Source organism: Planococcus citri, chromosome 5, assembly GCF_950023065.1.
Source record: "Planococcus citri chromosome 5, ihPlaCitr1.1, whole genome shotgun sequence".
NCBI lineage: Eukaryota > Metazoa > Arthropoda > Insecta > Hemiptera > Pseudococcidae > Planococcus > Planococcus citri.
In genome coordinates, this window is record NC_088681.1 from 35,994,422 (window position 1) to 36,020,037 (window position 25,616).

Here is a 25,616-nt window from a genome sequence, read left to right on the forward strand (position 1 = left end):
GAGGAAAAACAGTTTCCCTTTAAACGAGTAAATTGGCTTTTTAGGCGAGTTCAGCACTTTATTTGGGCGGATTTATGATGTAGGAGTTTAGGTATACACTTCATCCACTAAATACTGCTGAAAAAAATTTCAATAAAAATGGACAAAGCGCGTTTTTGAACATTATTTTTTTTTAAATTTTTAGTGAATTGGCTATTTAGGTGAATTTAACACCTCATTTTGGTAGGTCGATGATGTAGGAATGTGAGTTAATACTTCATCTACCAGGTACTGCTGAAAACCCAACTTTGATAAGAATGGACAAAGCGAGTTTTGGAATATCACTCTTCATTTGAACAAGCTTCTCAAATCACAAAAATTTTAAAACCGTTAAAACCGATGCTGAAATCCAGCTTACTTAGTTAAAATTTCCTCCTCTCCCCCCCCCCAAAACGCACATTAAAATCGTTTTCCAAATTAATGTTCCGAATTCAAGCTCTTGATGAAATTATGGAATTTGATGAAAAGGGATGACAAAATTTTGTTTGAATAAGGTTGTACCATAAACCATAAGACGTGTAGCTTGAAATTGTATGATCATTGATATTTACAGTTTTTTCGCTCTCTCTCTCCTCCTTACTCAAACCTTCTTGAAATTGGAGGACTATTTGTATTTTTATCCAAATTCAGCTGAAGAAGATTGGATCTGATCAGATCAAATCAGATCAGATCCAAATTCGCTGGAGACAATTTGATGTGACCCCATCTAATCAAATCAAAAAATTGATCTGATTAGGTTTGTTCACCTTCAGGCCCGATCGGTTCCATCCGTTTCCCTTGCGAGTTCATCTCCACTTCTATGTATTCTGCTGAACAAATTTAGTTGATTTTTTTTTAATTCACTATACGAGTATTGATAGAAAAAAGTTTTGAATGAACCTTATTTTTAAGCACAAAAAATTTGTCGCAATCCAAAATTTAAAAATTGCATGGAGTACAAAAATCAAAGGTTGGTACTACCTACCTAGATTTTTTCGGTGAATACGATATAGGTAGGTCTAGGTACCTAAACTTTTCTTCATTTAGCTTCAATTTTCATTAAAAGAATTCAAAATTTTCCACAGAAGATTCGTTCATTGGCAGCAATGAAAATCTATTACGTGCCATCAGTAAAAGGTTCAATGGCCAGCTAAAAGGTATTGGCAGTTGGGGGGAAATGTTGATCTGTGTTGAATGGGATTTTTTAAATAAAAATAAAACTCATACCTAGTTTCATTTTCTGGAAAAAAGACACTGTAAAGTTGTGTTGAAAATAAGTTTTGTTGAAGCAGAAATATGCTTTAAAAATGTCCTCAAATTGCCGGTTTCTTTTTCCAGATTCATACTTAGCTCACCTCTTTTGAGACAGAAGGCTGAATATTCATAAAAATTGATTCCTTTCCCTTCCTTAGGTGTGACTTGTTGAATTGTTGATTTTATTTTATTTTAAGTACCAACTCAAATTTTTGGCTCTCCGAAAGTTCACATCGGCTTTTTGATTGATTTGTACATGGATAAGTTTTAAATTCTCTTTGAAAAATTTTAAAGAAATACATTGAGCAATTCACTTGGTTTGATATAAATAGAATTAACTCAGAATAGCTTTCAAATATCTATCATCTTATCTCTATTGTTTCCATTTTATTTCTGTCTATCCTCGTAACTCAAATGCATCTAAAATTGCCTATCATTCGGCATTAGGAACAAAAATATCACAATATATACGAGTACGTAGTACTTACAATGTTTTTCTCATGCACCTATTTTTGCAAAATAATGTGCGCATCTGTTGACAAAAATTTATTTTATTTCCATTGTTTTCATGAAAAAATGCATATTCATGCATAATTTTTAAAGTGACCTTATCATTTATCATCCCTGTCCCACTTCCATCTCATAACTTTGCCATAGGTATATCAAAACCTCCCTCACGTTTGCCTACTTGGGCACTAGGGCACATAATATAAACCTGTGAACAAGATATCCAACGAAACATGTTATCTGTAGCTTGTTGCATCAATAATGTGATCAATTAAATTTACTGGCATTCAAATGTAGGAAAGATGAAAGGAAAAATACTCGTACCATTAAAAATAATTTATACAGAATGCAATTCGATTAGTAATACCGCTTTGGTTACGGTTTAAATTCTAATCCGATTAATAGTAGTAAACTAGTAATGTACAAATATGTGGGAGGAATTTGAAACAAAGCAACTGAAACGTTAATAATATAGTATGATTTACAAATAGGAAAAGATTGGCTGGATATCGTTCACATTCAAGACTAATTAAGCATTTAATAGGTGAAATTCGTCCCTGCTCGTTCCACGTATATATTATAAACGATTTATATTAGAAATGACAGCATAGTATATGTACATGACATGCCTCTCGTACACTCCTCGTGCTTGCGGTGGTGGAAAATCACACTCTGGTGCGTTTTGTAACCACCAACTTTTGTATCTAAATCGATAGGTCTTTTTTTCTGTTTTAATTACACGGCTGGAAAAAATTTTTAAAAACACCGAATAGCTACGTTTTTACAGTTGACCTCGTGAACCAGGTCACTATAGGTAACCGAAGAATTGGCATTTGATACAAAAAATGAATTTATATACGAGTATTCCTATAGTTGAACGAAATTCTAGTATACTGAGACTGAGAGAGAGACTCGCTGCTAGTATAACTTCGTTAAAATGCCAAAATTAGGTATTACGTTTGGTAAATGACTACTCACAAAATTGTAACAGCGCAAACGCAAAGGATACCTACGTATATAACGAATACACACACAGGGACACATATAAAATAGAGAGGAATAAGAACACAGAAGAGGCTGATCGCATTCAAATAATTTCGTTTGCCTACAGTGGCAAGCGTGTGTTTGTATGAGTCGAATGTGCGTTAATGTAAGTGTATATCTGTGTGTGCACATCCTTTGGGCCAATGAAAAGATGAAATGAGGGAGATCTCGTACGTGAGAAGTGAGAACGAGGGTACTTTCGCAGCAGCGCAGCGAACAGAGAGGAAACCCCCTTTACGGTTATTTAACCCTTCCCCTCGGAATAAATCGGCGCGGCGCCTGAAGTTTCCAAATTCTTGCCAGTAAGCAAACGACGGATAGGGTAAGCAGAGTGCCAAGTGTCAATGAAAAACATCACAAAATGAGCTTTTCACGAGAAAATGTGTTCATTAAAGAACCGCACAGTACGTTTTTCGCGAATTAAAGGCCAAAAAAAATATTACCTTTGCTCGCATAAATGTATTCGGCTTCATTTTCTTATGATTAAATTAATTTCGTTACGCGTGTCAACCGTGAAGTGTCAATCAAGGAAATTACACATTTGACAGAGCGTAGCAGCGTAGATCGTTGCCCTATGCATTCTTAAACTAAAACAATCGCCAAAATATACTTTGCCAAATTTTATTCTGTTTGATTTACTATGGTTAAAAACAACGATAACGCTGATCGCTTCTAAAACTACTTATTTCATTGATCATTTTGATAAGTTTAAAAATCAAATTTTTTTAATAACCTAAAAAAAAGTTGGTTTGTGCAATTTTTTAAAAAAATAGTAGAATATTCGAATCGAAGGTTTGATGCTTTTCAGCTTTCAATGAATGAAAAAATATTAAATTGAAAATTAAAGAATGATCAGAAAGGTATAAGAATAAAAATAATAAAATATTTTATAAATTCCCATAAAAAATTCAAAACATTGAAATGGAGTCACAAAGAAAATTTTATCAGAATCTATTGCTGAAAAATCTAATGTAAGTAACTACTTACATTTTTCAAGAAAATTTTGAAATTTCAGGTTGATTCATTTGAAATTTTCACCAATGAATGATCGTTGAGCTCATGATAGATAAATAAGTTAGGATCGAAACAGGGAAGTATGGCAGAGATGGCGCGATTCCGATTTTTTTAAGGAGTCGTGAGAATCGCATGAATCCGATTCCGGAATCGGATTCCATTTTCGATTCACCTGACAGATGAATCGAAAAATGTGAAATCTGACTCTTTTCAAGCAGGAATCGCAAATGTAATATGATTCGCGATTCCGGTAATTTGATTCTCGCGACTCCGATATTTCGATTCTCTCGACTCCGATATTACAATTCTCGCGACTCCTCATTAGTCATTACGATTCTCACGACTCCTCATCATTACGATTCTCTAGACTCTCACAATGAACGAAATCACCCAAATTCAATTGAAAAGCACAAATACAAAAAAGTGTAATTTTCATAAATATTCTTTTATCTAATTTTTGCCGGTTGGCGCTGAAAAGTGGTTGTGAAAGTGAATCTGAATGATGAATTTAGAATTTACCATTGTTTTACTAATAACATGGTGAGTTGAAAATTTTACATAAGGTGCACCGGGGGAAGTCAGAACGTTTTTTCACAATTTCAACTTTGATCAGCTGTTACTCTCGTACTAATGAACCAATATGGCTGAAATTTGGTATATAGGTTCCCATAAGGGTTCTTAACCTATGGTGAAAATTTCAGCGCGATTGTCGCAGTAGCTTTCGCACAATCGAATAAAATGTAACTTGTTCTGACTTACCCCACTTTGGGGTAAGTCAGAAAATCTACAAATTAATTGGTATTATTAGGATTCGACCCTGATCGATGCGCAATATGTCGAATAACATGTTTTCGAGGTCGTAGAATCCAAATCTGGAGTTATTTTTTTTGTAGGAGTGGGGGGTGAGGCATGGGGAGGGGGCAATTCTAAATTTTTCGTACATTATTGTGTAATATGTCGATTGATATGTTTTCAAGGTCGTAGAATCTGAATCTGCAGTTATTTTTTTTGTAGGAGTAGGGAGTGAGGCGTGGGGAGAGGGAAAATTTTGAATTTTTCCTACATTATTGTGTAATATGTCGAATAATATGTTTTCGAAATCGTAGAATCCGAATTTGGAGTAATTTTTTTTGTAGGAGTGGGGGGTGAGGCGTGGGGAAAGGGAAAATTTCAAATTTCTCCTACATTATCGTGTTATATGTCGAATAATATATTTTCTAGGTCGTAGAACTCGAATCTGGAGATATTTTTTTTTTGTAGGGGTGGGAGGTGAGTCAAGGGGAGAGAGAGTAAATTACAAATTTTGCCTATATTAATGTGTAATATGTCGATTGATATGTTTTTGAGGTCGTACAATTCGAATCTGGGGTTATTTTTTCGCAGGGGTATGAGGCGAGGCAAGAGGAGAGGAGAAATTTCAAATTTTGCCTATAATATTGTGTAACATGTTGGTTGATATGTGTTCAAGGTCGCAGAATTCGAATCTTGAGCTAGTTTTTAGGGTCGAGTGCTATTCAAGTATCACCGTTTGGGGAGAGGGCCCCACCCATGCGAACCTACGACTCACCTTCCACCTTCACCATAAAAAATGACTCTGGATTCGAATTCTACGACCTCGAAAATATATTATTCGACATATAACACGATAAGGATAATGTAGGAGAAATTTGAAATTTTCCCTTTCCCCACGCCTCACCCTCCACTCCTACAAAAAAAATTACTCCAAATTCGGATTCTACGATTTCGAAAACATATTATTCGACATATTACACAATAATGTACGAAAAATTTAGAATTGCCCCCTCCCCACGCCTCACCCCCCACTCCTACAAAAAAATAACACCGGCGAGCCTTTATATTTATTTACTAATGTTTGTTAGAATGTTCATTTCATCTTCAATGCTTCATTTTTATGAAATTTAAGGAGTTGTGATGGGAATCTGGCTGGAGTCGTGAGAGGAATCTGGTTGGAGTTGTGAGAGGATCCTAAGATGAGTCGTGAGTGGAATCTGAATCGGAGTCGCGAAAGGAATCGGAATCGAAAATTACGATTCGGATTCGGATTCCTATATCTGGCGAATCTATTTGGAATCCGATTCTCAAGCTCCTGGAATCGCGCCAACTCTGAAGTATGGTGGATAAATTCAGAAAATATTTAGGTAGGTACTGAAAAAAAATGTATGCAAGCATGTTCAATTTTTGTAAATTTTTTAATAACAAAATTTATTCTCCCAATCTAGAATGTGCCAAATTCAAAAAATGGGCTCTTTTCAAATTTCAAAGGCAAACGCAAACTCCACTAAAATTGCAGAGGAGCTTCTTCCGCTTGAACTAAAGTTGTAATCCTCCCTCTTGAATAGAAGATTGAAGAGAATCCCAAACTCGAGTTGATAATAATATCTAATTCAGCAAAAATCCTTTGTGAATCAAATAATTTGTTTACATTATTGAATTGCTATAAAGAATTTATCTTCCTTTCTAAAAATTAAATAATTGCATTGAAAAATCGATTGAATCCACTGCCTTCAACGTTAAGATCTGCAACTAATTCAACAGCCATGAAGCTACAGTATATCTGTAGAGTGCGTTCATTACAATGCTCAAGCACTAAAATCCAGTTGTTTCTTACATCTATGAATCTCATTTCATTTCATTTCTATTCGAATTCGATTCTTTTACTGATTACAGCTGATCTTCATAGAAAATTTTATACTGGAAAGTGAAACTAATACTAAATTTGAAATGGAAAACTAATGATGAAATGGATTTAATTGAAGTTTGTGAATAATTGTTCTTCATATGTGATACATTCGGTAAAATTCAAAGTTGATGTGTAAAATTCAATCGATTCGTAACTATAACGTTTAAAATTTCTCCTTCATTAGAAACCTGATAATTGAAAATTTTCATATAATATCTCAAATGGCAGAAAGTAAAGAAACATCTCAGACTGAAACCGACGAACTAAACGAATTGTTACAAAGTGCTCTTGAAGATTTTGACAAATGTCCAACAACTTCATCAGAAGCTACTGAAACAGTTGTCAAAAAGCCTGCAGCAAAGAAAGTAGATCCAGCTGAAAATTTCGAACAAAAATTTAAAGATTTATTACTGAACGATGTAGATGAAAGTGATTTCGCAAACAAAATGACTGATTTGTTGCAAGAGTTTCAGAACGAAGCAACCAAACCAGATGATAAGAACATAGCGGCCCCGGATGAAGGAGGTGATGCTGTTTCAGAAGCTGTTAAATCACTCGTTGAAAATATCGAAGAAATTAAAGATTCCATGGGACCCGATCAATTTTTAAACAATGTAGACTTCGGAGATTTCAAAAACGATGGCGTTTTCCCGGTTATGGAACAAATGTTCCAAATGATCATGAGTAAAGAAGTCCTGTACCCGAGTTTGGTTGCTGTTAGAGATAAGTACCCGTCGTGGCTTCAAGAAAATAGAAGTAAAATTAGCGCTGAAGAAGGTGATCGCTACGACAAGCAGTATAAAATAATTGATAGAATATGTATTTTGTTCGAGAATGAAAATGATACAGATCCTGAAGATATCAAACAGAAACGATTCATGGAGTTGCTGGCTTTACTCCAAGAGATGACGGAATTAGGGCAACCGCCTAAAGACTTTTCGGAATCGTTGCCATCGGTTCCCATGAATAGTAATTTTTTCAACTCGTTACCTACAGATATGGAACCAAATAATTGCAACATGATGTGATATTTTGTTATTTTTCATTCATCATTGATATATTTGGAATCGGATTTTTTTTAGTAATTTTTGTATTATTATTTACTTACATTGTTAGATATGTTTTCTATTCCCTTTTTAAAATTACTTAATATTAGTAGGTATGGTTATTTGTCGTTATTTTTTGGTTTCATTAGCTGTTGGAAAAAACCACGGTAATATTTTGTACCTTATACAGGTGGTAAATTTTATCAAATTTTGAAAACTAGTGCAAATGCGAATTACACTTTGCTGAATTCATAAATTTTATAGAATGTGAAAATTTTATTCGTTGTTATTCTTTTCAAATACATAACATAATATTCATATTATTTATTATTTAAAATGGTGTTTATCAGGGCTGGTGACCGAAACGATCGTTTTGTTCCGTTCCGTTCATGAACAAATCACTTCGCATTTTTACTGTTCTGTTCCGTTTTGCTCATCATTTTTTTGTCCCATTCTGTTTCGTTTCGTTCCGTTCCGTTCCATTTGTTCTGTTCTGTTCCATTCCGTTTCAACAAGGGGGGGGGGTAATCCTATCTGGCAGACATTTTTTTGAACTAGACAAAGCTGGATCAAATCATCGAATGAACAATTAACATGCAAAATTTGACACCATCCAAAATTCTGAAAATTTCAAGAACTGAAGTGCATTTTGCTTCTTATTTTTAGATGAATTTTTTAAACTCAAATTTGGTCCCAAAATGAGAAAAAAATCAAAATTTTACAAAATTCTAAAAATTCATCTAGAAAACTAAAATTTGGAATGCGCTACTTATAGGTAATCTTGTCCCGCCGAATCAATTGAAAATGATTTTCAGCCATTTTAAGCAATTCTGCATTTTCTGCAACCTTCCAGCAGATTTTTTGACCTTTTGAGAATCGAAATTTGAAATGTCTACCAAATTTTACCAAATGAAGATGGAATTTGGAAAGCTGAAATTCACACTATCCCCCCCCCTCATTGCAACCTGCTGAGTTGAGTAAGTTGGCTGATATTGTAGGTAATTTCTAATTTGTTCTGTTCTGTTCTGTTCTGTTCCATTTTTTTTTCTGTTTTGTTCTGTTCTGTTCAGTTCAAGAACACTTCGTTATCTTATTTGTTCTGTTCTGGTTTTGTTCATTTTGTTCTGTTCCGTTCAGAATAAATTTTTTCCTGATTTGTTTATTGTTCCGTTTATTTGTTCCGTTCTGTTCCGTTCCACCAGCCCTGGTGTTTATTTTATTACACAGTCTATTTTGCCTCAACCTGGGACTCAGCTGATTCAAGCCATCGATGTGCTCATAAGTCATAGAATGTACTTATTTGTCTTATTTATACTGATTCTAGAGAGGTACTTAATTAGAGAAAAAATGGATTTCATTTTCAAGGGAAGGGAAAAAAATGGAAAATTAAAAGAGGTTGGGCATAGTACAGATTACAGAACAGAACTGAAAGAAAAACTGAAATTTTCAACTGTTTGATCAGTTTGATGTGAACTTTCAAGTTTCAACTTTGGAAGTTATCTGCGAAAATTCATTACGAAGTATCTATGAGAGATGTTCTTCAGTTCAAAACAAAGATCGTGGTGTAGGGATACAAGCAAACTGCAAAGTCACGTACTCCGAATTCGGTGTCGGTACTCACTTACTTCACTCCAAAAAAATTAAAAATTCGAAATCGGAAATTCAAAAATTATAAAATTAAAATTCAATTCAATTTCAAAGGATAAGTAGAAGTCCAACGAAGATCTTCCGAGCGTATCCGAACATTTCCGAACTGACTTACTCCACACCTGACTGATAAAACACCTTGCTTTATTTTTATTTACATAAAATTTTGGAAAGCAAAATTCGAATTCGAACAATCAAAGTTTAAATTAATTTTTTTCAATTTTGTAATTATTTTTTTCAACTTTAAAATTATGGTTTCCTAATTTCAATGTCTTCTTCTAGTCTTCAGTTCTTCGTTTTATTTCCTCACAACATTTATACGTAAGATATCATCTTCATTTCTCTTCATTATTTTGTGTGCCTAGAAAAAGTAGCATTTTGTTTTCTTCATAGAAAAATCCCTTAAAAGTTCTATCGCATATTCCACTTTAATGAAATACGACACAGAATTGCACCATGAGCTCTTTACAACCTACCGGAAGTGCCACAGGTAAACTTGTTTGAATAATCAGCAGAAACATCGCAACGTAAATGTTATTTCTTAGCCAACTTTACAGGCAATCCTCGCAACAAGACAGCGTTGGCCCCAGGGCGATCACTTATGGACTGGGTGCGGCTGTGCAATTCAGGAAAAGATATGAGTGGCACTCAAGGAGCCATATTGAACGTTAGTCTTGAGCAGTTGATGAAACACAACAAAAGAACCGATGCTTGGCTCGCGATCAGAGGTGATATATATTTTCAATTGGCGATAAGACCTCATCTAATATTATTCTCCTCTCAGGTATCGTGTATAACATAACGGAGTACATGTCTTTCCATCCAGGAGGTGAGGAAGAATTGATGCGAGGAGTGGGCACCGATGCTACTAAATTATTCAATAATGTAATGGTTTTGAATTATTTTAGAACTATTGTACCTACATTACCTAAACATTACTCTCGTCACGTTGTATTTTTTTAGGTTCATCCTTGGGTTAATTACGAATCATTATTAAAATCTTGCATCGTTGGTAGACTAAAAACTATGGGTTCTTCGTCGAACGCAGAATGGACTGAAAGTATAGAAAGACCTATTAACGATCGAGTTTCGAGCTTACAATTGCAATTGCCTAATAAGAAAACCCAAAGTTTGTACTATTTTGTTGATATTGTTCGATAAAAATTATTATTTTACAATCGTACTGTTCTACGCAGGTGATGAAAGCCCTAATAAACGAGTTTTCAAAATGGATTGGTTTCAACAAGCGAGTACTCTGACGTTAATTTTTTATTTAAAAACCAATTCTTCGGGGTCGACTCCGCCTCCACAAGTAAGCCATTAACTAGATACTGGAGTTCGTGACTTCATCTCTGTAACTACATGTACATTATTGCTTTATCGCAGGTTTCGCTTACTTTGATGAAAAACAAACAACTACGAGTAAGCATCGAGAAGGAAGTTAGCGTATACGAATTAGAAGAAGAGGTGAGATGGCCGTGCTACCTAAAAGTACATCAAACAGTGGCAGAAATTAAATTTGCCAAAAATTCTCCAAAATTGTGGCCAACATTTGGTAAAAAATTGAACGAATTGGACCCAGAAGCTGATCCAGCGGAATTTAGTGATATGAAGATCGTGCACATTTCATCTATCACCCACGATACAAAATTAATTGCTTTGCAGTACGCTGATCCGATGCTTCATCACATTCATGTGGGCCATCATATTCAAATTAAGGATAACGTCGATGGTAATTTCTTAAACTTACGCGAACACTGTCTAAAAATGGAATGCTGTTTAAAATCTGTATTATTTTGCAGATGCAGAAGTTCGCCGATCGTATACGCCAGTTTCATTTTTAATCAAAAATTCCAATCTTATTTTCGAACTGCCTACTTTATACTTTTTAGTTAAAGAATATAACGATGGCAAACTGAGCCGAAAGCTGTGCTCGACAAATTTGGGTGATAAAATAAGTATGAGCTGTCCTCGTGGGACATTTAATAGTATTGTACTGAAAAAACGTACCAAATTGATTTTATTTGCCGCTGGTACGGGAATAACGCCGATGACTTCTTTGATAGCATGGACATTAAACACAACTAGACTTACCATTAAATTAATATATTTTAATAAGACTGAAAACGATATTTTATGGAGGAAACAGTTCGATAAACTGGCTGCCGAGAATCCCAGGTAATTAACATTAGGGTGCTATTTTTCGTTCATCTAAACTTCTCAATAGAGATTAAATTCACATTTATTAATCCGATATTTATTTTTCAAAACAGATTTTCAGTTTCACATGTGCTTTCTCAGCCGTCTGCGACGTGGACTGGAGATAAGGGACTAATATCTTTGAATTTAGTGAAATCTCTACTTACGTCACCCGTATTAGAAATATTTATTTGCATTTGTGGTCCTCCTGTGTTTAATGACTTATGCGTCGAGTAAGTTGATCTACTTTTTCTCCTGATACATATTTATTCATGAATTAACGATTGATTGTTAATTTTTCAGTTACTTGAAGCAAAATAATTTCACAGACGATAGTTTTCACTGTTTTAGTGGATAGATGTTCACACGACTGGATAAAAATCATTTTATCAACTTTGACAATACGTCGATTTGTGTTTTTAGTAATTTAAGGCACATGCTTAGATTCTGTAAGGAAACTAGTCGTAAACCAAGTTACCATGTAGTTTAATTTAGGCTTAGCTTACAGGTAAGTGTTAATGAAAAAACGATCAATTTAGAACTTCCGGAAAATCTGGGTATTAGTTCGTGTTATTCTTGCATAAGCAATTTGTTAGGAAGCAATATCACAAATTTGTCTTGCACGATTCGTTAGTATTCCAATAAAATTAGAAAACAGAACATAATATTGTGATAAGGATATTTTTGAAATATAGAATTTCTACGAAATACTTTTGGATTTATTATTTTTAATGGTTTAATCTCAACATTTACATAACAAAGATAAGTTGCTAAAGAAACTAAGCCTGAGCAGGTTGTTCTGAACTTCCAGCAGTTCCTTCTTCGTCTTCATCGTCCGAGCTGACTACTTCTTCTTCTCCTAAATATTCTTCAACTGCTATCTTAAACTTTTCTGTATGATCGGGAGCAGTGATGAAACACCTGAAATAAAAATTTCAAAATAATTTTACGTTTGTTAGTTCATAATGTTACTTAGGCTATCAACATTACCTGGTTACAAATCTATAATTATCCATGTTCTTTTTTCTTTTTGGTCCCTTAGTTTTAATATTTTCAATAACTTTTTGGAAATTATCTTCCAAATGAGCAGTTTCCATATTCACCTAAACAAGATAACCATTTTAAAAAATATACTTCTCAAATACTCGTCACAGATATTCAAATCAAGACTCACATGTCCGATGGCTACGTCGACATATCCATAATCCATCTCAAATTCATCTCGTTTAGCTTCGTACTTCACACCGGAACGTAAATCTTTAACCAATTGAGTTAAATCGACTCCCAATTTTCCTTAAAAACAACGAATATAATTAAGATAAATGGAAAGCATAGGTTCGTATACGGCAAAGTTATTATACCATTTTCTATAGAAGGGAATTTTTTTCGTAATAAGCCTCTGATGGAGATCAATTCGCTCATAATGTTAGGATGAGCGATAACGAATTGAAAATCAGGTAATTTGATTTTTCCTCTCTGTAAAAAAAAAACAGCGAAATTAATAATACAAATACGAAATTATTCGGCTTTCAAGCAATCCGTAATTTCGTACCTTGATTTGCTTAATAATTTCAGCTCCTCCAGCTAAAGTTGCTCCAGCTTCGGTTACATCATCCATTTGTTCGCGTAATTTACAAAACGCTAATATCGATCTGTCATCATTTTGCGGAAAAGGATAGTTCACTGGAACAACGTTGGCAAACCCTTCGTAAAATTTCGTCTACAAAGCATCATAAAAATTAAACATCAAAATGACCAAGACTAGCTGAAGACGAGCCATAAAAACCTAAAAAATTACTCTTTTATCGGTTGACATGTCTAATTCGATAAACGCGTTGATTGGTGCATTAGGAAGATTGTATATAGACGGATGGAAAACTTCCCTCACACATTTCACCGCTTCTTCAAAGCTGAACACTCTGAATTTGAACATATCAGCGTGCCATACATTGTCAGCAATTTCTTCGCGATCATCGTCGGATATTCTTCTCTTCTGAATTGTTTCACCATCCTTGGTTTGCCTACGAAGAAAAATCATCATAAAAATTGAATTCTATAACAAAGAGAAAGTATATAAAACTAATACATACTTTCTTTTAGTGTAGGGTACATAGGGGCCTTGTTTCAATAACAACGCAGCTTTTTGAGCTTTGCGTTTTTTCAACAGTTTTAATTTACGTTCTCGAGTACCTTTCTTGGCTCGAAAGAGGCATGATTGAATGTATAAAGTACGACTTCCTTCAACCAGAACGTTGAAAACAGCTGGACGATTGATGAACGGTGTCAATCTTGTGATACCTAGAGAAAAAGAATTCGAAGATAATTTCTCAGGTAAAAATGTTTGAGTCATTGTGGATACTTACTGGATAATAAAGAAGCGGCCATCATCGAATTTTTACAAAATTAACGCTAAATTATTCAATTAATTCATAGTTGATTCGTTTTTTGGAAGATTGGAATATTGGAAATATTCGAAAGTTCTTATCAAAAGTTCAAAACACACCGATAAACTTTATTGGCTTTCTGCAATCAGAACGTATTCAAGCAGAAGCATCAATTTTTTTTTTTAAATATTTTTTAAAATTAAAATCAAATTCAAATTTGATGAGAAATTAGATTGAATAGATGACTTTCTCTTTCATTCGAGATCTATGAACGTCTCAGGTATGTCTCAGGTTATTGTAAATTATGAGAAGACGACCAATTACTTAGTGATTGGATAGATAACCACTAAAACCAGCAGTCAGTAACCGACGCGACGGCCGGATGGCACTACGGCTACAGCGTACAGCAACATAACATGAATTTGAATTTTCATTCAAAACTCGAATACAGAATCAAAAAATACAACTTTTTTTTAAAAAAAACATTTACTTCAAAATTTAAAAAACACAGAATCATCATAAATTTTATTTAATGGGAGCATTTTTCAGTGATTTGGTCGTAATTACACCAGCAGTGGTACGTAAGGGATTATTCTGCCATTCGGCTTCCAAGCTCGATGATGTTTTCAAATCGACCTGAAAAATTCACAGAATGTGATCAATGGAACATAACACTGAAAAGAAAAATCTATCTTGAACTCCATATTTTCGGCCTAACCTGTAATTTTTCCCATATTTTCTTTTTAGGATTCAGGACGGCATCAGGAGTTCCACTTTCATATCCTTCTACTACAACTTTATCGCCAGCTTTACTGCCAGATGGAGATAGCAAGGGTTCCACGCTTTTGGCACCTTCATTCTCGCTATAAATTATGAAACTTTTACAGTGAAACAACGAAAAATGAATTCCACAAGCTGGAAACAAGTATGATACTTACATTGATGCGCAAAGAACCATACCACAAGATTCAACACCTCTCATTTTAGCTGGTTTTAAATTGCATAACACGATCACAAGCCTGTCTTGCATTTCTTCGATAGGCACGTATTGAACTAAGCCACTGACAATGGTTCGAGGCTGCTCATCGCCTAAGTAGAATTCATCTCATTGTAATCCAATTCATCAGTACACATAAAGTACGAACATAATGGTGAGAAAATTTACAAACCAACGTCTATTTTCTCAACGTATAGGGCATCGGCATCAGGATGTTTCGATACTTCGACAATTTTTCCAACCCTGATGTCCAAACGATGGGGAGCTATTTCATCTTCTGCAGCAGCTATAGAAATAAAAATAAATAAATTAGATGCTTCAAATTTCAACTGAGAATGCATCACACTCATATTATACATCAACATACTTTGTTTTTTAGGAGGAGGATAAGCATTAGCAACTAATTTCTTCAAATCTGCACGTTCAAATGTTTTTCTAATAGGATCGAGTAATTTGTTTATGTACATTTCAACTGACGCTTTTAGATCAGCCGGATGCAATAGTTGTTCTGCGAAACTTTTCTCTAATTCATCGTATGTTCGGAATTTCAAATCACCTCCGTTTACTTCGTCTCGTTTAACTAAAAATGCTGCAAAGAAGAATTTTGCTATGATATAATTTAGTTCATTTTAAAATACTTACAACTCGACTGAAAAATCAACGGATACCTTCATTTTCTTCAAATAAACTAAAAACTACGTGTTTAGCAAAGGCTAAAACTCCATTGTCGGCTACATTTCCAGGCTCACAAAATGCTTTTTTCAATTTTTTCTTCACTGCTGCAGCATTATCGAGTATATCAATTTTGCTATCTTCGACCGAAGATGACATCTTGCCTCCGGCCAAACCAGGAACTAAAATTTTTAAAATCCGTCAATTCAAATATGTGCATAAAAATCAAGACGAGATTTTTAATTTCAATTACCAACCCATTGGATTCATTAAATGGATTCTCTTGGTATATCCTAATTGAGGCAGATATTTTTCAGAAAGAGTGAAAATTTTTCTCTGATCTACGCCCCCGAATTGAGCATCAACTTTCAAGTATTCTTCATCAAGAGCTTGCAATCCTAAGACAATAGATTTTTAAATGAGAAAGCTTCAGTGAGGAAATGTTTCCACTGTACAATACAAATCAACTCAACGTATCAGTGTGGTATGATGAAATCGCTTAAATTACCTGGATAGAGTAATCCGGAGAGTAAAGGATTTTCAACTTGTTTCACGACTTCGGCGCCAGCTTTCTTAGCATCATGCTCAGTTATCACCGAAGAAAGTCTGTACACATCTAATGTATATTCTCTGGTAAACAGAACAAAAACACAATTAGTGACCAATTACTCGATATTATTTCATAATGGACAGTTGATATGAAAACCTGCTGAGTTGGTAATCTGTTCCACGAACAAATTTCAGTTTTTCTATCGGTACTCCAATCGAAATTAACATAGCTTTTATAACTTCTTCATAGTAAGTAGTCCTAAATTGAAGTAGTTCCCATGGAGCTTTCATATTATCCAAGTACGCGTGTAAATCAGCAAATAAAATAGTGACCTGAAAAATCACATACATTTTGTAACACATTTTGAATGATTCTTCGTACTTTAAATACTTGAAATACCTCGCAATCAGCTTTCAAGAAGTCAGCGATTTTTGAAATTGGGACAAAATACGCGATATGAGGTCGTCCAGTGGTTGCTGTGCCCCAATAGATTTTCAGGTTCCTTTCTTTCAAAATTCCGGCGAGGCGGTCTTCTCCCAGACATTCTTGTAAGTTTCGTAAAATTAAATCTTTCTTGTGGATTTCGTCACCCATGATAGTTAGTGTTTCTATCTGCACGATATAAAAAGATATCAAGTTATGACTAATGAAATTAATAAGAATAAACGTAAGCTAGCTATTTTGATAAAGCCTGAAGCAAAATTTCACTTTAATTGAAAAACAGAACAAAATTATCACAAGTATGAGGGAAGAATACTACTTTGAAAACATTTTATGGACAATCAAATTCACACCTTACCTTCTAAAGAGCTTTTCTTGATGACTTCGTTACAATTTTTTCAAATTTTAGCCCAAAAAGTAACACAAATTACCAAAATCAAACACGTTCTCGTCACACGTTCTGAATTTTTTGCAAAAATTATCGCTTGGTTGCATGGTTGGCATCATGTAACTAGTGATAAGAAAACAAATTCTGATTGGTTTACAATTTGTTACCTGCGTCAAATAATGGATTTTTTGACCATACTGCGCATACCTAAATAAATTTTTATCAATCATCATCAACGATAAGAAGTCTGACGCCAATTTTTAACGATTTTAATAGATGTTTTAAAACAAATTTTCTCAAAATGAAAATAATTTTAGGTAAATTTTGATATTAATTCAAAATCTTCGAAGACAATGGAGACTACAGAATCATTAAATAATCTAAACGAGAGCCTAGATGATGACCATATCCTGTCTGGTGTTATTGATTTTAATGTCACGGGTGAGTATACTTCATAATACCTAATTTTATTTAATTGATGATGAAGAATTGATTCATTTTATTTTACCATTCACAGCATTCATACCGGGTACATACTGTGGAAGTTTTCGAGAATCGGAGCACTGGCTATTTCAAGTAGCGAATGCGTGTTTTCTAGTCGCCTACGCTGTTCCTACCACAAAATATTGCATTATTTTTATGCACTCTCTCTTAATTCTGGGTAAAAAAATATATAAGTACCTATTCATCAAATTTCGTACCTATTTCTTTCTTTGAACTAATGTTTGGAAAATTTTTTCAGGTTTTATGTTTGTCACGACTTGGGCATGGAGAGTGATGTGTGCTCCGGATATGTTCAGTTGGAGTCTATGTTTTTTATGCCTCAACGCATTCCATTTAATTTATATCATTTATCAAATGAGACCTATCAATTTTGATCACGAATTGGAGGAAGCTTATCATACTTTGTTTCGGCCTTTCAAAGTAAGCAATCTATCTATAACCATAATTCACTAATTTCATGCCAATTCGTAACTAAATACCATTATTATTATTCTTAGGTCAGTCGTTTACAATTTAAGAAACTAGTCAGCGAACCATTCGCACAAATAATGTCCCTTCACGCTGGAGAAGCTTACGCCATGCAGAATTTAACTCGAACAGATCGTTTAGCTCTGTTATTGAGTGGGAAAGTGAATGTCTTACAAGATCATCAGTTTTTACATCCCATCATGCCTTGTGAATTTTTAGACTCGCCGGAATTCGAGAGTAGAGTAAATGAAGACGATAAATTCAAAGTAAATGAATCTCTTTTTTGGTAATTTTTTTTCGATGGCTTAAAAAGTTAATTGTCTTATTTATATTAGGTATCAATTATCGCCGCTGTCCCCTGTCGATATTTATACTGGCAGCGTTCATCTTTGGAGTATCTGTTCGTGAAAGAAACTTATTTAGCTACGGTAGTAGCTACCCTCGTAGCTACCGATATTACTAATAAATTGTACATGATGAATAATAAGGTAGCCTATTCTTCCTGTCGTTTGATTGTTTGCACTGTTGATATATATGATTTTATAGTTTGAATTTTTCCAAGCAGATAGTCACCGAAAAAGGTTCCCATCTGGATATACGTTTACCCAGCATCACTTCAGCTCTGGCTACGTCGAGAGATAGAACTACTAGCGCTAAAATGTTGAGAAAACATAGCGAATTCTTATCCAATGCTTGTCCTAGTTCTCCCGATTCAAGTAAATATTTGAAAATCAGTCGCCTAATAATTATTTTCGTAACTAAAACGATAATTAATTGATACTTTATCGTTTCGCAGTGAACAGTAGCAGAGAACGATTGATAAAATGTATGAAAAATTCTCCTATGCCGAATGGTAAATTAAACGAAATGGAGCCATTGACGGAGCTACCATCGATGGATGATTTGACTTCCGGCGCTAGCGGAGTTGAAAGTTGGTTAGACACGAGCTCCAAATACCACAGCTGTGAATTATTGGATTCCTAAGAAGCGGTAATTTTCATATTTTCACTTCTAAAAATATACCCGTCGCTATTTGACCAATTTTATTGCAGCGTAAAAAATTTTTTTAATCGCATGCGTCGTTTTATTATGGTTTAAAGTTGTAAGTAATTAAAACAGATTTTTTTTTCAATTATAATCTGCCGCATCATTGTATATTATAAATATGTCTAAGGTTTATTTTTAGTATTTCATATACAACGTTCTAGTCATCGGCTATTCATCATATTATTGATCTCTGATTAAAATTTAAACGTTGGTTCGTGTAGTGTAGATCTTAACGATATAAGATTTTTTTCTTTTTGTGGCAACGTTTCAAATATATTGTACGTTATTTGTTGGTGATTCATTCTATGTTTATTATGATTTTTCTTCTTTTTCGTTTTACGTAGGTTTCGAATGTTCGAATATTATGTCTTTACTCTTATAATGCTGCTTGAACGGATGGAATCGTCGAGGTAAGTGTAATTTTTTGTTTATTTATTTATACTTATCATTTGCAATTAGGTAGGCGTGGATTGTTTTTATCATCCGTAGTTTATTCCGGAACCCTTATTTTGGTATTTATGGTGATTATACGAAAAATCATTAATGCTCGAGTATTCCGTACAATCATTAGGGGTACCTTACTATTACCTACTTATCAAACTGGCATCGGATGATTTTCAAATTTTAATGAAGTATTTTAATGTCTAATGTAGTCAATAATCATAACTTATAACAAAGACACATCAAATTTAAAGTACCTCCCAGTTCTTATTTTATTGATCGAGAAATCTAAAATTAATTTATCTGAATTTTCATTTAAACTTCAAATGAGAAAATAATAATTTCAGCCATAAAAAGCTCATTATTGCTTTCTCTTAATTAAAATTTATAATTCCTACCTATTCGAAATTCAAACAACTTGAATGTGCAAATTTTTTCGATTATTTAAAGGAAATTTGTTGCATGTAAATATCTGTAATTATGAAAAAAATTGTAGAAATTTCATCACAAACATTAAATCAACTCAATTGAAGAAATTTTTAATATTATAAAAATAACGAAGTAAAATAAATCTTTATTTTTTTCGTCGATGTCATTCGAATCAAGTAAAAAACGCATCTGAACAAACCCTTCTCAAATTTGACCCATTTTTCATTTTAAAAAAAAATTGATAAATTTGAAATGTAGAATGTTGAAATTTGGTGCTCTTACTCCATTTTTTTATTTTCCGAGTCGGCTGGTAGCATTAATAAGACCATTTGGAGCCTCTTGGGAATTTTTTGATTTTCCTAGTTTGAAAAAAATCCTTGTTAAAATGACCCAATTAAATTCAGAATCTCCAAACTTAGATCAATCGTCCTTCTGATTTCTCCGAATGATTTAATTGGCTTTTTCTCAAGAATCCGGTTCAACTGATTCAAATCGAAAATTTTTTGGCGATTATTTTTGAGGGGAAAAACTGAAAAACTCATTTTTCCTGAAAACATTAACTTGAGCAATTAAGACTTGAACTGTACACGATTTTCTACTTTTTAAATCTATTGGTGTTAGTTTTGAACCATTTTGGAGCTTCCCACAAATTTTTACCATTATTAGTTCAAAAAAAAAAAAAAAAAAGACACTAACCACCAACACTTGAAGTGTGAATGCAAAAACTATCTGGGACAGATTTTGAAAATTAGTTGTACGTATTTTGTAAGCATTGATTCGTGTTCGTAGATGCTGTTACGTATTTCGTTTGTGCTCTTTTATGTACTTTTTTCAAAACTGGTGAATTCAAAAATTTGTGGATGGCTCCCAAAAAGCTCATAAATCGTATTGCAGGTTTCTGCCTCAATTTGTTGGAATTTTATTTTTTTTCAACTGATACCTAATAAAGCAAGTTTGAAATTCAAGAATTCCCAAAAAATTAAAAAAAATAAATAAATTTGGTGTCTGAAAGACTTTGTTATGTAGTTTTACATGTTCGTTCAATTTTTTGTAACAGTTTCAAAAAATCTTGTGCTCTCGGGGAGTTTTGGAAGCCCATTTTGAAAATCGATTTGTTAAAATAAACGTTAAAAGGTTCTTCACTGTATTTTTTTTTTTTTTTCAAATTCCCAAGTATGAAACTTTAACTTCAAGTTCAATTGTGAACTGTTCAAACTCGAAATATTGATTTTATTTTCATCGAGGGGACCTTGTAATTTTTTCTTACTTAAACCAATACTAATAAATCAAAAATTTACATTTATAAATCAATTCTCGGATTCAAAATCAACTCTTCTTCCGCTTCAATCCTTTTCACTGTGGATATAGTAATTTTTTTAGAAAAAAATATTCGATGATTATTTGCTACCAAATTACTTTTTCCTAAATCTTCGATATAAATTTCTTCAAACCATATGCAAAACAGTAATTTTCTCCATCGCGATAAATTTATCGCGAGACATTCGTCCCATTGTTGGCAACATTATCATCAGGAGACGATTACATTGGGAAAATATAGTCGTACGAAGAGCTCGTTTTTACGCAAAAATTGCTCTTTTGCAAAAGCGCTTTGTTCTCCTTCTCCGGCGGTGAGATACATACACATAAGCACACAAGCCTATTCGTATTCGGTATGATTTACATTTATTGGTATCACGCACGACACGAAATGTTTCAATGTTCAGATCCAACTTTTGTTGGAAATTATACCCTTTTTGTAAGCTGCTCGGTGCTCGTTGCCGCAGCAGAAACTTACGTCTCGAGAGTACCTACAGCGTGAATGAGGTTGCCGGTAAAAAAAAAAAAAAAGAAAAAAAAAGAGGTTTCCAAAAAAAAAGTTATAATCTCGAGCTTGTGAAAACGTTTTAAAAATTTGCCAACAGTGTTCGAGTGTAAATGCTGCGAAAATTTCATATGGCGCGGTAATTTTTCGTGGCTCGACTTGACGCGTGGCATTTTTATGCATTTATTGACAAAACATTTTGCTGGCACTGCCACGGGTCTCTTTTTTTATTCAGGATTTCGGCGTTCACTCGGTACGCTTTTCGATGCTGGCTGCCGCCTAGATAGATTACATCGTATTGTATTCGTATCGTATACGTCATAATGTATGTACTTCGTATGAACTACGTAAACGTATAATGTTTAGGTAGGTAGGTATGCTCTTATTACCTATGTAATATATGTACGTTGATAGTTGATACTAACACTAAAATGCCTCCGAAATGATGTCCGTACGTGCAATGCTCATAGGTATAGATAGGTTATAGAGGTACCTACACTGAATCTCATCCCATGAGATCTTCCTATAAATATTTGAGAAAAAGGGTCGAGATAGAGGAGCAATTTCATTAGATTATTTTCAAATAGGTAGTCATGGAGGGAAAATTGAAATTATATCAATAAATAAACATATGTAGGTATATTGCATTAAACGAATGTTACTGTTACGCAGCTTTTGATTAAAGCTTCCAGAGTGATGCTCGCGTTCCATTTTTCATCGAATTATTAATCTTTTTTTTTTATATATATTAAAATCATCGAAATTAATTGTCTATTTTAATGGATTGTTTTGTAAACTGATTTAATCAGAATTAATGCAAGAATATTTTCATTAAACAAAGATGCAGTTGAAAAGAAAGTATCTTCGATCAAAATGAGAGTCAAAGAATATTAAAGATCAAGGAGGGGGGAACGATATGTGGCAATTAGATTCGGGGAATTGGCCTCCACATTGCATTCCAAAAGAGCTACTGCGAATGAATCAATCTCACAATCAGCTTGTGAAAAACTGAAAAACAGGGGACATTCATGTACTCGTGTAGCTAGGTATCCAATTTTAAGTCGTTGGGTGGCTTTTATCGTCCTCAGTAGCGAAAAGAATAAAAGCGAATTTCTTACGAGCTGCAGAACTCTGAGGATTAGCCAATAGCCATAATGCGGTTTCTCAACCCCCCTTCCCTCCCCAGCTCCAAAAACCTATGGAAAGAATTGATAAAATTGTATAGAAAATGGTGCAATTAACCAGAAATTATTTTTAAAAAATAGCAAATTGCTAGAACCAGAAATCTGCTGAATTGATTAAAACAGGTTTAAAATCCTGTCAAAAATTAAAACTGGAAATATATGACCAATATCGGGTAAAATATTGTAAGAACTGCTTCAAAATTCTAAAAAAACTTTCAACATTCAATTGAAACCTATTAAGTAAAAAAATTATGAAAAATTCATCAAAAAGCGTGAAAAATTGATAATAGGTATTTGAAAAAAAATCAAATAACTGGCCCAGCTGCTGATTGCAGTGGCACACATAGGATTCATTGCCCCTTACGCAAGTCTATAACAGGGCACCATTTTTCCTCTACGATCCCTCGAAAAAATATCCAATAAATAAAATATCGTATTTTTAGGCTTCTGACCGCAACTCCCGTGTAGGCGCCACTATAGACCTTATGAAGTTATGAAGTCAGACAGTCAAACAAACGACGATGATAGGCTGGATAGGTAGGTCAGTGACCTTGACAGACCAAGAAAGACGGGTCAGTAACCTTAAGAGGCTAGACAAATAGACAGACGACCTTGAGAAACCAGACAGGTAGACAGACAGCCATGAGAGGCTAGACAGATAGGTTAGTGACCTCGAGACAGGCAAACAGACGACCTTGAGAGACCAACGGGTTAATGCAGATGATCTTGAGAAACTGAGAAACTAGACAGGTCGGTCATTGACTTTGAGAGTACAGACACATGTGTCAATGACCTTAAGAGACTCGGCAGAAAGACAGACGGCCTTGAGAGGTCAGGCAGGAAGGTCATAATGACCTTGATAGACCAACGGGTTAATACAGATGGCCTTGAGAAACTAAACAGGTCAGTCATTCACCTTCGAAGTACAGACACACGGGTCAATGACCTTGAGAGACTCGGCAGAAAGACAGACGACCTTGAGAGGTCAGTCAGGTAGGTCAATGACCTTGAAAGGACAGACAAGCGGGTAAACGACCTTGGGAAGCCAGACAGACGGCCATGGAGAGTCTAGACAGATAGGTCAGTGACCTCGAGAGGCCCGACAGGTATACAGAGGACCTTGAGAAACCAGACAGACGGGTCAATGACCTCAAGAAGCTAGACAGGAAAGCAGGCCATCTTGAGAAGCCAGACAGTCTGGCCATTGACTGAAAAGTAAAGTTGTTTCCTTCCTCCCCCCCCCCCCTCGCGGATGAAAATTCGTTATGCAGCATACAAAATTTGATGTTTTTTGCCTTTTGAACCAAGGTCACAAAAATACCTAAATTTGGCCAATTTTTAACACTTGTGGAGCCCATAACCCTCTTCCCTTCCCTTCCCTTCCTCTTACCTGTCCTTCACTAACCTCCCAATGAGACCTTACGTGTAGAATTAGTTTTGAGGTTTGCTTTACATGTACCTAGTACGATTGTGCAGTTATTTTTGGGTCAACATTATTCTTCATTGTTCCATTTCTCTACAATTTTCAGATGAAAAGCCAACGTGGCATCAAAGGTAGGTATACTGATTTTCAAAATTTTGAGGCAGGGTGTCTACTGTCTACTGGCAAGGAAGCAGGAAAATAGCAGGGATTTTGACAATTTTTGTGTAATAGCAAAGATTTTTCAAAAAAATTCCTCTTGAATTTTCAATTTCAGAATGTATGTATTCTCCATTTTTTTTCGTGTAATTTTTCTCATTAAAAATAGTTGATTTTTACTTTTTGAATCATAAAATGTATTATGCAGCACAAAATAGCGAAAAGAGGTAGAAACTTTCTTTCAAAAACATCAAAAAAAGCACTTAATTTTAGCGTTGAAACTTCTTCTTAACATGATTTTACTGCTCTAAATTGTTAAAATCTTCGCCCTTCCCTTCCCCGTCCAAGATTCAATAATTTTAAAAGTTCAAAAGCTGAATAAATCACAAAAACACCTATACAAAGAAAAATTCTGTTCGTTTTCCCTTTCGATACGTGTAATGGGGGGAGGGGGTGTGGTGGTGGGTGTCATGCAGGGTGGCACATTTCGCTCTACCATTTATTGGACGCCAAAAACGTCAAGAAATTTCCTACAAAACTAGTACCTGTACACTAGGGGGGAGGGGGTGGGTGTCTTTTTAGACTCAAATTTGAAGCAAGGAAAATGACGAGGAAAAACAAGGAAATAGCAAGGAATTTGATTTTTCAAATCCAGTAGACACCCTGTGGGGTCATTCAACCCTCCTCCTCCTGGTCTGTTTGAAGGCCCTGTAAACTCAGATATGAATGAGGTACCTACATATTTGCTTCAATTTTTTGTCAACAAATTTTTTCAATGAGACTAAATTTCACTGTTTTTAAAAATTGTTGGCATATAAGCCCCTCTTTCTGATACATATAAGGTCAAAAATATTTTTTGTGATTCGCGATTTGTGCATATTATTTATTTTTTGGTGTCAAGATTAAAGAAGTCAATGTGATCGCAAAAATTACTAAAATACAAATTTTCAAAATTTTAGTGGACCTTCAACCTTTATATTCTGAATTACCATTGACTAATATACCTAATTACATCGCAGTGGCGTAAAATAAGTAGCCTAGTTGATCATTTCAAATTTTCAAGTCACCAGATGACTACCAGAACACACTGCGTGTGCCAAATTGAAAAAATTAATTTTGGGAGCGTGCTTTGATATACTGTCAGCGACATTTTGTCGCCAATACGTTCGAAACTGCGAGAGAGGAAAGACAATTACACGCACCTGTCGCAGCAAGTTGGTGATTTGATATGTTTAGAAGAAGTGCGGGTGCTTCAAAGCTCGAAATATCATGCAGGCCTA

The 25,616-nt window shown here is 34.4% G+C and overlaps 6 protein-coding genes across 6 annotated transcripts in view; 4 read left to right on the top strand and 2 right to left on the bottom strand.

Annotated features, from left to right (window-relative positions):
- Positions 1–6,494: 6,494 nt before the first annotated feature.
- Positions 6,495–7,902, top strand: Pex19 (peroxin 19). The gene has a single exon (XM_065365467.1). The coding sequence runs from the start codon at positions 6,760–6,762 to the stop codon at positions 7,564–7,566; it is 807 nt and encodes a 268-aa protein (XP_065221539.1). The 5' UTR covers positions 6,495–6,759; the 3' UTR covers positions 7,567–7,902.
- Positions 7,903–9,386: 1,484 nt separating this feature from the next.
- On the top strand, positions 9,387–12,140 carry LOC135846389 (cytochrome b5 reductase 4). The gene is made up of 10 exons (XM_065365465.1): positions 9,387–9,552; positions 9,625–9,721; positions 9,789–9,959; positions 10,016–10,116; positions 10,195–10,360; positions 10,428–10,543; positions 10,618–10,963; positions 11,034–11,409; positions 11,505–11,663; positions 11,734–12,140. The coding sequence occupies exons 2-10, from the start codon at positions 9,688–9,690 to the stop codon at positions 11,786–11,788; spliced, it is 1,524 nt and encodes a 507-aa protein (XP_065221537.1). The 5' UTR covers positions 9,387–9,552; positions 9,625–9,687; the 3' UTR covers positions 11,789–12,140.
- mRpL1 (mitochondrial ribosomal protein L1) lies at positions 12,139–13,951 on the bottom strand. Its single transcript, XM_065365466.1, has 8 exons — positions 13,794–13,951; positions 13,521–13,728; positions 13,229–13,451; positions 12,983–13,150; positions 12,792–12,906; positions 12,605–12,723; positions 12,421–12,533; positions 12,139–12,351 (listed from the first exon to the last, which is right to left on the bottom strand). The coding sequence occupies exons 1-8, from the start codon at positions 13,816–13,818 to the stop codon at positions 12,210–12,212; spliced, it is 1,113 nt and encodes a 370-aa protein (XP_065221538.1). The 5' UTR covers positions 13,819–13,951; the 3' UTR covers positions 12,139–12,209.
- A 330-nt stretch (positions 13,952–14,281) lies between these two features.
- Positions 14,282–16,992, bottom strand: TyrRS (Tyrosyl-tRNA synthetase). Its single transcript, XM_065369655.1, has 11 exons — positions 16,833–16,992; positions 16,433–16,645; positions 16,190–16,365; positions 15,992–16,113; positions 15,741–15,881; positions 15,480–15,665; positions 15,179–15,400; positions 14,984–15,097; positions 14,753–14,903; positions 14,533–14,677; positions 14,282–14,450 (listed from the first exon to the last, which is right to left on the bottom strand). Exons 2-11 carry the CDS (start codon positions 16,625–16,627, stop codon positions 14,340–14,342), a joined length of 1,563 nt encoding a protein of 520 aa, XP_065225727.1. The 5' UTR covers positions 16,628–16,645; positions 16,833–16,992; the 3' UTR covers positions 14,282–14,339.
- An 88-nt stretch (positions 16,993–17,080) lies between these two features.
- On the top strand, positions 17,081–19,178 carry LOC135849291 (popeye domain-containing protein 3-like). Its single transcript, XM_065369656.1, has 7 exons — positions 17,081–17,303; positions 17,380–17,523; positions 17,605–17,786; positions 17,864–18,100; positions 18,170–18,322; positions 18,400–18,550; positions 18,631–19,178. The coding sequence occupies exons 1-7, from the start codon at positions 17,216–17,218 to the stop codon at positions 18,816–18,818; spliced, it is 1,143 nt and encodes a 380-aa protein (XP_065225728.1). The 5' UTR covers positions 17,081–17,215; the 3' UTR covers positions 18,819–19,178.
- Positions 19,179–19,226: 48 nt separating this feature from the next.
- LOC135849289 (blood vessel epicardial substance-A-like) overlaps positions 19,227–25,616 on the top strand; it is a 73,357-nt gene continuing 66,967 nt past the window's right edge. The window contains exon 1 of the mRNA XM_065369654.1: positions 19,227–19,291. The gene's annotated coding sequence lies outside the window, so the exon portion shown is untranslated. The remainder of the gene's footprint in view (positions 19,292–25,616) is intronic.

What these genes read in the sequence shown, in the direction of transcription:
- Pex19 (XM_065365467.1), top strand. Translation starts at nt 6,760, where the DNA reads ATGGCAGAAAGTAAAGAAACATCTCAGACTGAAACCGACGAACTAAAC.
- LOC135846389 (XM_065365465.1), top strand. Translation starts at nt 9,688, where the DNA reads ATGAGCTCTTTACAACCTACCGGAAGTGCCACAG. An exon ending in AATTAAGGATAACGTCGATG is followed by an intron (nt 10,964 to 11,033) that starts GTAATTTCTTAA and finishes ATTATTTTGCAG; the next exon opens with ATGCAGAAGTTCGCCGATCG. An exon ending in TTTAATGACTTATGCGTCGA is followed by an intron (nt 11,664 to 11,733) that starts GTAAGTTGATCT and finishes TTAATTTTTCAG; the next exon opens with TTACTTGAAGCAAAATAATT.
- mRpL1 (XM_065365466.1), bottom strand. Translation starts at nt 13,818, where the DNA reads ATGATGGCCGCTTCTTTATTATCCA. An exon ending in TCGACGTAGCCATCGGACAT is followed by an intron (nt 12,534 to 12,604) that starts GTGAGTCTTGAT and finishes TATCTTGTTTAG; the next exon opens with GTGAATATGGAAACTGCTCA. An exon ending in AATTATAGATTTGTAACCAG is followed by an intron (nt 12,352 to 12,420) that starts GTAATGTTGATA and finishes TTTTTATTTCAG; the next exon opens with GTGTTTCATCACTGCTCCCG.
- TyrRS (XM_065369655.1), bottom strand. Translation starts at nt 16,627, where the DNA reads ATGGGTGACGAAATCCACAAGAAAGATTTAATTTTACGAAACTTACAA. An exon ending in TCCTCCTCCTAAAAAACAAA is followed by an intron (nt 15,098 to 15,178) that starts GTATGTTGATGT and finishes TTATTTCTATAG; the next exon opens with CTGCTGCAGAAGATGAAATA. An exon ending in CGTTGAGAAAATAGACGTTG is followed by an intron (nt 14,904 to 14,983) that starts GTTTGTAAATTT and finishes AATTCTACTTAG; the next exon opens with GCGATGAGCAGCCTCGAACC.
- LOC135849291 (XM_065369656.1), top strand. Translation starts at nt 17,216, where the DNA reads ATGGAGACTACAGAATCATTAAATAATCTAAACGAGAGCCTAGATGAT. An exon ending in TATTGATTTTAATGTCACGG is followed by an intron (nt 17,304 to 17,379) that starts GTGAGTATACTT and finishes TACCATTCACAG; the next exon opens with CATTCATACCGGGTACATAC. An exon ending in GCACTCTCTCTTAATTCTGG is followed by an intron (nt 17,524 to 17,604) that starts GTAAAAAAATAT and finishes AAATTTTTTCAG; the next exon opens with GTTTTATGTTTGTCACGACT.